At 27.8% G+C, this 12305-nt stretch overlaps 1 protein-coding gene across 1 annotated transcript in view; it reads left to right on the forward strand.

Annotated features, from left to right (window-relative positions):
* LOC107025438 (cytochrome P450 72A15-like) overlaps positions 1-1733 on the forward strand; it is a 3268-nt gene extending 1535 nt beyond the window's left edge. The window contains exons 3-5 of the mRNA XM_015226224.2: positions 222-466; positions 555-930; positions 1128-1733. Coding sequence (XP_015081710.1) covers positions 222-466; positions 555-930; positions 1128-1571 — 1065 coding nt within the window. The 3' untranslated portion in view covers positions 1572-1733. The remainder of the gene's footprint in view (positions 1-221; positions 467-554; positions 931-1127) is intronic.
* Positions 1734-12305: the final 10572 nt, after the last annotated feature.

The raw sequence follows: 12305 nt of genomic DNA on the forward strand, positions 1-12305 counted from the left end.
AGGATATATATATATATATATATATATATATATATATATATATATATATATTAGATTCTGATTTCATAATCTCAAAAGTACATTGAGCCTTTTGCTAGAGATTACCTAGGGGTTAGATGACTCTCTCTAAGGAACTTGACAAAGTAGCCCTGTATATATAATGAATAGATGTAATCAGTCATCATAGAGCATATCATACTCATTTTGGTATGTGTTTACAGGGAATGATCCCAACAATTGCAGAAAGTTTCACGTTTACGATAGAGAAGTGGATGAAAACAATTAGCCCTGAGGGGACTTCAGAAATAGATATATGGCCTGAATTTCAACAACTTACCGGTGATATCATTTCAAGAACAGCATTTGGAAGTAGCTTCGAAGATGGAATGAAGATCCTAGAACTACAAAAGGAACTACAACAACTTGTGTTAGAGGCTATGGGAATGTTATATATTCCTGGCTTTAGGTAAACTCTCTTACAACTATAGCATTTAACTTTCTTACCTACAAATGATTCTTCTTTTGTTCTGAAAAGTAAAAATCATGATACACAGATTTGTTCCAACGAAAAAGAATCGAAGAAGAAAGGACTTGGATAGAAGGATCACTTCAATGCTTAAAACAATTGTGGACACAAAGGAGAACATGATCAGAACAGGGGAAACAAGGGGAGATGACTTACTTGGCCTGCTGTTGCAATTTAACAATGAGAATAATTCAGTAAATAATAGTCAGATGACAAAGGAGGACATAATAGAAGAATGCAAACAGTTTTACCTTGCCGGTCATGAAACAACATCGAGCTTGTTGACATGGACTCTCATTGTGCTGTCTATTCATCAGGATTGGCAAGAGAAGGCAAGGCAAGAAGTTCTACAAGTTTTCAGGGAGAAGAATCCTGATGCAAAAGAAATAAGTCACCTCAAAATTGTGAGTGTTCATCTTTCGAAACAAATTCAGTTTGGCTTTTTCGTTTCTACATGGTTAAAATTATTTTTGTGTATATACAATAGATGCTGAATCCTCTTTGACTTCTTCATATGTTTACTTTTTTCATATTTTGAACCGCTGAGTGAAAATCTTGGTTCAACCATCGCATGAATTTGAGAAACTCTTTTCTTTTGCAGGTAACCATGATACTTAATGAAGTGCTCCGGCTATATCCACCGGTGATTGCCTTGTACAAACGCGCTTACAAAGAATGTAGAATAGGGGATCTCTCTATTCCAGCAGGAGTGGATCTGACACTACCTATAATGCTAATTAATCGCGACATTGAGCTATGGGGCGACGATGCAGATGAATTTAAACCAGAGAGGTTTGCTGAAGGAATTTCACATGCTTGCAAAGATCCAACACAGATGGCATTCATGCCATTTGGATGGGGACCAAGGACTTGTGTTGGCCAAAACTTCTCCATGCTAGAAGCAAAGATTGCACTGTCTATGATACTAAAGCAGTTCTCCTTTAAGCTCTCACCAACTTATGTTCATGCTCCTTACACTGTTATGACTCTTCAACCCCAACATGGAGCTCACATCATGTTTCACTCACTTAACTATGATAAATAGAGTTATTATGTGTTGAAGGTAATCATAAAATAAGAAAAAAATTATGCGTTTCCTTTCCCTAAAACTTTGTTTGGATGGTTGTTTCGTATTATTTCATAATGTATCGTATTGTATTATTTGTACTGTTTTATTTTAAAGAATATAGTGTTTGGATAGATTGTATCATTTTTCGTCATTACATGATGTCACACATTTATAATTTGAAGGATAAACCGCCAAAAAATAGTAGGGTATGAGGTATAGAGCTACTATGAAAAAGTTGGGTAAAAGACGAAATATAATTATTAAATAATATAATAAATAAAAATAGAATAAAAAAAAATAAGGTAACAACACGGTCATACCAAATCGATCTTTACATAAAATGAGTCTTGTCGTCGTTACCTAACGATAGCTTTAGACAATACGATACAATTGAATTTAAGTGGATCGATCCGGCTCAATCCAATTAAATTAATTAATTAAGGAAAAACTAATTATGTTTTGAAGGATAAGAGAGAATAGTTACAAATAACTGCTCGACCCTCCTTGATAGACTTCTAATAGGAGTAATTTTTTGGGTGGGTGAAAATAGTGGAGGACATGAAAAACCAAAACCAAAAAAGAAACAAAAGAGAAAATTATCCTAGATTTTTTTACAATTTAATCAACACACTAAGGAAATTCTTAGTTTGTGAACTGCACTACGATTTCTTTGAGAGACGAAGTTGATCTTGTGGGTGTTCAAATTTGGAGCGAGTCTACATCAAAGGCATTGCCAATGATTTTCGCTGCAAGTACACATCATGTTGTTGTTAAAACTCTTTCTTCGCTATCAAAACATGGTTGATTGATCCGTTTTTTCGATGCTTCATGTGATTTCACTGTGTTGTTAAAAAGAAATAAATTGTGACTAAGTTGGGATTTCTTAAAAGCCTTTCGGATGTCGATTAATTACATTGTAGATAGTATTCCTTATGTGATAATGATACTGACTCATATTGTAGATAGGATTCCTTGTTCTACGATGAAGTGATTATGCGATTTACTTGTTTAAGAGAATTTGTTTTTTTTGTGTTTTTGGTTTGCATGCTAAAAATTTGGCATAATACTTTAATTTTCATGATCTACTCATTCGTATCTTTTGGTGAATTTATTATGAGAGTAAAACGAACTTAAAACGAGTGAGATATGACTTTTTGAAAGTTGGCTTGAACTGTTTTCTCAAAAAGCCTACTTCTGTTTCTTGCGCTAGGGTTCTAGACAGAAGACGCAAGAGAAAGGAGAAGAGAAAAGCAAGATTATTCGTTTCGTAATGAATTGATTGCGAATTTCTTCAAGGATTTGATCCTACAAGGTATGTGAGTCTTTTATAGCGTGAGTTCATTCACCTACGCGCCAATCATGTTGTTTCAGGGTAAATTCATCCTAAAAGAGTTTGAAAGTTGTTGTTCTTGATGTGTATTCTTGAAATTGATACCGTTCTTGAGTTGGGCTGAAATTGAGAAGTTTCTAAGATCATTTCGTCAAGTTATTGAGTGGGTTTGAGTTGGTTCTTAGGTACATTTGTTGGGTGTATGTATCTAAAAAGAATTTGGGAAAAAGAACAGAGTTTGGGGAGAATTGGGGATGGAAAACAAAGACAAAATTTAGTAGGACAAATTTGGGCACTGGCCGCGCGTCGCGGACCAGTTCCACAAATTTGGGGAAAAGAGTCTTCGCATCGCGGAGTGGTCACAGACCATTCTGCCTCGAAAAGTATTTTCACGACCAAAATTTAAATACATCTCCGCGTCGTAGACCTACCTTCAGACAGTGAAATTTTAATCTTTTCTCATGTTTAGCTATCTAAAAACACTCCTAAACATCATGAGATCTTTCCTATCATAAATCACAATCGCTGAATTCATAATTCAATTCAAGAAAAGTTAAGATTTAAGTTTAGAATGTAAGAAGCAAGTTAAGAGAAGTTCATTTAAGTTTTCAAAAGTCTTTCACAAACGTTTTAACTTTGTTTTAAGACATAAGTTTCAAGTTCAACAAAGAGTAAAGAGTTGAGTTCATTCCTTAAAAGTCTATAAGGGAACTAAGTATTCCCAAGAGTTTAAAAATGTTTTCACAATTGAGAAATAAAGGGAACATCGATTCCAAGAGAGCTTTTAAGCTAATTTTTGAGTAATCATCTCAAAACAAAGAACGAAGTTTGTTTTAAAAACATATGAGCTATGTATATTTTGGAGTAGTATTGAGCACCAATATGGGGATGCGGATTCATATTAATTCAAGTCTCCATAAACCATGTATGCATCATGGGTAGTAAAGGATCATACTTTTTAGATGACTCCTTGAGATGCTTTTAGCATAGACTAGTGGATCCACTAAGTTAAGCATTCTATAGGACGACAAAGTATAGGACAATTCTGGTAGCGTGGACAAGACGGTGTATCACCACATAGGCTCATAGTCATGGTTGTCGATTAGAGAAACTCCCAAAGATACTATATTACTTTGTTATATGAGTGAAGTTGTGCTTGTTGCTCCATTTTCTTAAACAAATTAAGTTGATTTAACTATTTCATAAAGTTTTTCATATTTTGCATGTCCTATTACTTTACATTGAGTTAAGTTATTCATGAGTTGAGAAGAACAAAGGTAAGTGTTTCTTTCAGAATCCGTTCAAGCCTATGTTAAGCTTAGCATTCCAACTTGCATACTCGGCAATGTAGTAATGTCAATTGGCCTGCATCGTATCACAATGCAGACACAGATAACCAGGATTAGTATCTAATGCCCCGTTGATCAGGTGGAGCACTCAGAGTCAGTTAGTGAACCTTCTTGCATTTCGGAAGACTCTTTTATCATTTGTTATTTTCAGCTTTCAGTTGTTGAAATGATCGGGGGTCCTATTCCGGCATTCCTCTTTGTTTTCGAGACTTCATAGACAGTAAGTACTTCATTTGTCTTTACATTATCATTTCTTATGTTAATACTTAAGTCGTCAATTTGGACAAGTTGAATGTTGGACTTTTAAACATTCTTAAGTTATCTTATTATTCAAATGAGTATATTAATTGATCATTTTAAATATGTGTATAGTGTTCTGTTGAGTAAGTAAGTCAGGCGAAGGGTCCGCTTGGGGCTAACAGTTGTTCTTGAGTGCCAGCCGCGTCTGGGGTGTAGGCTCGAGGCGTGACAATATTTCAATTGAATTGATCGTAAAAACTAAAAATATTGAAGTTTCTATGAACATTGTGAAATGCATGTTTGATAAAAAGATTAATATATAAATAAAATGTCATAAATTATTAACTGTTTGACCATAGATAATCTATCAAGTCTAATTAAAAAATGACGCTCAATGTGAATTCAATATCACTAAAACAGGTGAAACTGAAAATATAACATAAGTTATAAATTCAAAAGAAAAAAATTTAACATAATAGTCTTATAGCAAATTTCAACATAGCATACGTACTTATGATTTATTTTTTTTCTTTTAAAAATGTAAGTATATAACCTTACTTAACAATAAATTCTAATTTAATTTAGAAAATAGAATACTAATAAAATTATGCGAAAGAGGAAATAAGCATGGCATAAAAAACTAGATAATATGAAATAAAAATTGCATAGAATCACGTAAAGTAAGGTTGAGACAAGAAGAAAACAAAATATAATAAGATAAAATAAACGTATAGAATAAAAAAAAGAACTTAGAATAATAGAAGTAAAAAAACTAAAACAAAAAAGTAAAAGTAGAAACAAAAAAATGAAATTAAAAAGTATCATCCGGTAATTACGCCATGTGATTACCAACAATTCACAGCCTCTGCCTGTGAATTGTAGAGTGTAGTTACCCCTGCCAATTACACCAATTATCTGCTGACCAAATAATTACATGTCTAACCAAACAGGGCAGACAATGTAATTACACCAAATCCAATTACCAGGGTGTCCTTCCAAACAGGTCAATAGTCTAATGTTTATTTGTTCATTGTCCTGAATTTAGTCCAAGTTTGTTTAATTTTCCCTTTTGAAATTTAATTTTTGATAGAGCTTTGTTTAAATTTGGATTGTTTGCAGACCAACGACCAGTATTGTTTGGGACTAAGAAATTTTCAATTATAGTTCTTTTCCGCAATGAGAAAAAAGAAGCCATTTGCACTAAAAACGAGTATAAATCGTGCTAAAGAAAGAAAGTAAAGCTTGATTTGAAAGAAGAGGGAAAAAAATGAGATTTTGATTAGAAATATAAAGATCATATATATTATTATAAGTGGGAAGATCCAAAGTGCAAAGTTGAATTACCATTTTACCCTATACTAAATCGAAATATTAGTTCTAAAAAATAAATAAATTAAATATTAAATATTAAATATTAAATATTAAATATTAAATATAAATTACATCATATTATATACTTAATAGTGGAAGTTGTTAAGTTAAAAGTTGAAAAATAAAAATATCAATAGAAAGTCTAAATTAGATATTTTTATCCTTTTAACAACTAAATTTAAGGCCAAATACATTAATAGATCCCTAAACTTGTTGGATTTTTCCCCTCAGGTATCTCAACTATGTTATTTTCCTATTGAATCATGAAACCACCCATAATTTATTCCTTTTAAACACTGTTGGCTGATGTGAAACCAGATTTTGTGAGGGGGGTTGATAGATGATACATATGTTGTTGCAGAACTCATTAGTCTAATTGATAGTCAAACTGCTCGAAAATAATTGTGTTTTACTTCAAGTCATTTGAACACATTAGAAAACAAATGACACTAACACACAATTTGTCTTCATTCCTTCAATCAAAATCACTACAACACTAACACAATTGAAGGCATTTACAATAGAAAAGTCGATCAAAATCAGCCAATAATGTTCAAAAGGAACAAATCATAGGTCATTCAATGATTCAATAGGAAAAAAGCGTACTTGAGGTACCTGAAGGAAAAATCCAACAAGTTTAGGGATCTGTTTATGAGTTCGGCCTAAATTTAATTATATTCTTAAAACCTTTTTCTTTTCTTTTGTATTTATTTTCATTCTCTCTTTCAATTTACTTAACACATAACGGATATATACAAAATAAAAATAGCAATAAACAAGGTGATGCATCACTTCTCTATATTCTCCAATTGCATTTATCATTTTTTCCCTTTTCTGTTTGAATTTTCAAGCTAATTTTATAATTATGAAGGAAATTAAGAAAAGCAGTAAAATGAGATAGTGAAGAGTCATACCATGACATGATACAATCAATTCCTATTCTTTTTGGGGTGAAATTGGCAAATGACCGTAAGACTTCTAACCTTTTATTTATGGGATAATGCACAAGTACCCCCTCAACCTATGTTCGAAATCTCAGAAACACACTTATACTATACTAAGGTCCTATTACCCTCCCTGAACTTATTTTTTAAATAATTTCCTGCCCCATTTCGGCCTACATGGCACTATCTTGTGGATCCTATGATGGTTGACTTTTTTTTTTCAAACTAGTGCCACGTAGGCCGAAAAGGGGTTGAAAACTACTTATAAAATAAGTTCAGGGGGGTTAATAGGACCTTAGTATAATATAAGTGTGTCTCTGAGATTTTGGGCATAGGTTGAGGGGGTACTTGGACATTATCCCTTTATTTATTATAAACTAGTAAACTTAGACGTGCTACGCGCGACGTATAAATTTTTTTTTTTTTTAATTTTCAAATTCAAATAGATTAGCCAATAAATTTTAACATATAGATTTATAATTTCAACTCAATTCATGAATTGATTTTATCAAAAAATAAATATCCTAAAATTAGGCAAAATGCATATACTTTTTTTTGGTTGAATAGTACCTATTCTTTTATGTTAGTTGTAATATATAATTAAGAATTTATGACTTTATTATCCATTTTAATGAGTTCTCAAAATTAAATATAGTCACCTTTGGTATTTTGTAAAAAATTTAAAGTGAAATTTTTAGTCTTTTAAAATTTTTAAATGTCAAAAGACTTAAAATAGTAACATATCTAAAAATGCTCTTAGAAATATGAAAATTTATTTGCAATAGATAAGCTATCTATAATTTGAAGACTTAAAAAAATACTTCAATATTTATATATTAAAATTTAAAGCTTCTTCTCTATATGTTGATTCTTTGGAAGGAAATGGGTGATACATGATCTTAGTTCTGCAAAATAATTTTTGGTGATGTAGAATTAACAAAAAATTAATATATTGTTGTAAAACACAAAATAAAATAAGTAATAAATGAGAAATTATAAAAGAATGATAAATGGTTTTATATTATTAAGATCAAAAAATAATTCTTATAATATTGAATAAAAACTTATAATTAGACTCTAGGATTTTTTCTAAATAAGGTAAATATATAAAAAAATATTCGCAAATAATAGGAATATTTATAATTATTAACGATAAATAATTTTTCATATAATTAAAGTGTAAGAGAAAAAGTTAAATAAATTTTTAGAATAATTATAATGGAAGATGGATGTTTAGGTAATAAGTATATTTGGAATAATTATCGCTATTAATTTTTCCCTTAATAAATTCTCTCCTATAGTTTTACATTTTTTTAAATTTATTTCAATGCTATTTTTTTATCCTCCCTTTTTTATTTTATTTTTCATTTTTTTGTCTTTATTTATTTAATTCCACTAAGAAAACATTAACAATTAGCATCGTATCTTAAGAGAATCAAGCTAGCTCGTCTTTAAAATTTTTACTAATTTATATTTAAAAAAGTAACAATTAGAATCGTATCTTAATATAATTAAGTTAGTTTGTCTTTAGCATTGTACTAATTTATGCAAAATGTTAAAAATAAATTCTCTTAACTAATTTTTCTTATATTTTTCATGATTCATATTTTATTGAAAATTTAAAAAATAACTTCATAATAATTTTGATTATCTCCCGTCGCTAAGTGTATCTACAAATACATTTTAATGTCTTAAAAAATTATTTTTATGCTAACTTTTATTTATGATCTTGCTCTTATAATTTCATACAAAAAAAAAAAACAAATAAATCAATCATTTTATGTTATATATCTTATTTTGTATTATCCTTATTAGAAGTAAAAATAATTACTAAAGTAGTATTTGTCGATAGGTTTTGCATTACAAAACTAGAGTAGAGGAAAATTAAGCTAAACATAAAAATATATTTGGTTAGAAATATTTTTTTGATGTGCTTTTAAGATGTCATAAATTTAAACATTATGTAATTGGGGGTTATGAGGTTATGAAGGTATAAAGTTGAAAGTTATAATAAGTTACTACTAAATATTAATTAAGTATAGAGGTTATGAAAGATGAAGAGGTGTGAGTTTATGATAAAAATAAATATATAAAAATAAGAGAAAAAGTAAATCTTTTTTTTAACGTATTTTTCTAATAAACAAAAAGTATGTTTAAGTAAAATTATCCACCATATTTATGATTTAATTTTATTATATGACATTTTTTTTACTTATTTAAGAAATTTCAAATTAATTAAAAGTCTTTAAATATTCTTCTACTAATAAACATTATTTTTAATAATTACCTATTATTTTGAACAATATATACATTTTCTCTTAGTTTATATTATAGGAGAAAAATCTATTAAGAGAAAAATTAATTAAGAATAAATTTAAAAAGGGATAGAGAATCAATGAGTTAATCAAAAGGAATGGAAAAAATTTAAACTGTCAAGAAAAGTAATGCTACGGATGTCATAAAATAAAATTTAAAAAATAATTAACTTTTTGTTGATTAAATTTTCAAAATTGTGAGACAAATTTTTGGCTTATAAATAATTTCTCTATATAAATAATATAATTAAGAATGTAGCGTTAAAATTATGTATTTTGATCATATCATTGTTACGTGATTGTGAGATACGAAATCGTAAGAGGAATCAATTTATTTGATTCTTAACTATATAACATGTTTGTATTTAATATTTAATATTTTATTATACTTTATATTGAGACTTGAGATATTATATTTTTTATTAGTTATATTTATTATATATTGTATAACAAATTTATAGCTAGTAGGAGGAAGATAATGTTAGACAAAACTGAATATCAAATTAATAAAAATAAGATACACTGAGAATTTTTCAATTAACTAATTAAGTTGATAAGGAACCAATGAGCTCTTGTTGAATTGGAGGTTTGACTGGAGAACTACAAACAATCCTTACGAATAACAACAAAAAGACATAAAATTATAGTTAGATAATCAAGCAAAAATAATAAAAATATTTAGTTATGACTTGAAGAGGAAAGAAGGATCATGTTCTCAACATAACAGAATTCAATTGTCCAAAATTTACAAACAGACAAAGAGAATAAAAACAATCAGTATCTTTAGAAACTACAAGAATAAGGAAAAAAAAATCTCAAAAAACTATCAAAAGAGAAAATGAACAAATTATTTTTCCATAAAAGAATCATGATTTGTGTCATCAAGAATCCAAAAATAATAATATTAAATGTATAATTACAATAGAAAAAAAGTAATAATAATAATTAGACATGTCAAATTATTTAACTCGCAAAATCAAACCATCCAATATATCTAACATTTTTTATAATACATCCCTCTCCTGCAAAATTAGATTAAAGAAGACAAAAAATTAATTAATCAAAGAAACAAAAAATGAAGAATAAGAAAAATGAAAATAAAATGACCATCATACATGTCTCAAAGTAGGTATTTATGAGTGTGATATTTAGGAGTTATAAATTTTTATATTAATTAATTTGAAGGATATGAATATGAAAGGTTAAGAATTACATATATTATTAAAAGGTTAGGAGTTGTATATATTATTAAAAGGATAGGAGTTATCTATATTGTTAAATTATTAATATTTGAATTTATGTAATTGAAGAGGTATGAATTAAAGAGATGATTTTATAAAGTAAGACAATTGAAGAGAATTAGAGAAAATGTCAAAAAAACCACAAAAAAAAAGATATATATATATATATATATATATATGATGTATTCTTCTTTTTTAAAGAAAAAATAGAAATAGAAGGTATAATAATAAAAACTAATTTTTTTTTATAATAATATGAAGTTAAAAATAATAGGTAGAAAAAGGACATAAGGAAAAGAAATATTATTAAAATAATTTTTTAAGTTTGAGGCAATATGGTATCCTTTTGGATTTCTTATCTAAGGGAGGTCTAATGCTCATTTGGTAACTAATTAATAGCAATATATATACACACAATATTATTGTGTAAAACAATAAAAAAAATTAATTATTTGGATGAGCTTAAAAAAAGTAGCTTTTAGGAAAATTGTATATAATAACAAACTAATAACCTAAAATAAATGTAGTAGTTAGGGTTTGATTTAATTGTGCTCCATAGCAAACGTTTGCAAAAAATGGTCAGGCGCCTCTCTCCCAAATATCTCGCTCGCCACTCTCCTCCAATCTCTCGCTCGCTTCATCACTTTTTATACAAACACAAGTGTATAAAAATTATTTCTAATTGTATAAACCAGAGAAAATTGTATAAATACATATATTTTTGTTCCCCTATCTTCCCTCGCCACTCTCCCAAATCTCGCTCGCCACCCTCGCCTTTCTCACTTATACAAACAGAAGCGAAATGTATAAATTGCGTTTCTGTTTGTATTAAGCGTGAGAAAATTGTATATACACATGCAAGTACATATATTTTCGTCCTATACACTTATAATTATACAATAAAAATACTTTCCTACCGAGTTTCTTTTGCCTTTCTCTCTTTCTCGTTTTATACAATTTTCAAATTGTATCTAATTTCTCTCTTTCTCGTTTTATACAATTCGATTCAATTGTATATTTCTTGTCAAGTCTCTTTTGTCTTTCTCTTTCTCATTTTATACAAATTCAAATTGTATATAATCGTTTGATACACTTATAATAATACAATTCGTTTTATACACTTTATTTTTATACAGTTCTCTGCCCAAGTGTCTTTCTCTCTCTTGTTTTATACACTTTGTTTTATACAATTTGCTTCAACTGTATATGTATAGCGAATCATACAGTTTCTATGTTTGCTATGGAGCGCAATTATGCAAACTTTGCTATCGCATACAAATATGAATTATTTATTTGCTATATTTGAAAGTTGCCCCTTTTAAAAAGTAGTTTTGAAAGTGCTGAAACTTATTTTCAAAATAACTAGTTATGTGTTTAGATAAAAGTGCTGAAGTTAAAAAATAAGTTGTTGATGTATTTGGCAAATAAATGCTGGTGAATACTTTTTTTTAATCAAAATGTCTGAAATACTCTTAAAATTTGTTAACATGATAAAAGTTGATTAATTTAAGGTTTTCATACTTAAAAAATAAAATAAAATAAATTCATATTTTACATCCATGAGTAATTATATTTTGCTATCATTCACACATTTCTTTATTATCAAAAATTGTTTATAAATAATAATAATGATAATAATAATAATAATAATAATAATAATATATAATAATAATAATTATATGTAATAATAATAACAAATAATAATAAAATAAATAATAATAATAATAATAGTGATAATAATAAATAAAATATTATTAATAATTTTAATATATAATAATAATAATAATATATAATAATAAATAATAATAATAATAATAATATAATAAAGAATATTAAAATAAATAATAAGAAAAAATAATAAAATAATAATAATAATTATATAATAATTATAATAATAATAATATATAATAATAAAATAAA

Source organism: Solanum pennellii, chromosome 7 (assembly GCF_001406875.1).
Source record: "Solanum pennellii chromosome 7, SPENNV200".
Taxonomy (NCBI): Eukaryota; Viridiplantae; Streptophyta; class Magnoliopsida; order Solanales; family Solanaceae; genus Solanum; species Solanum pennellii.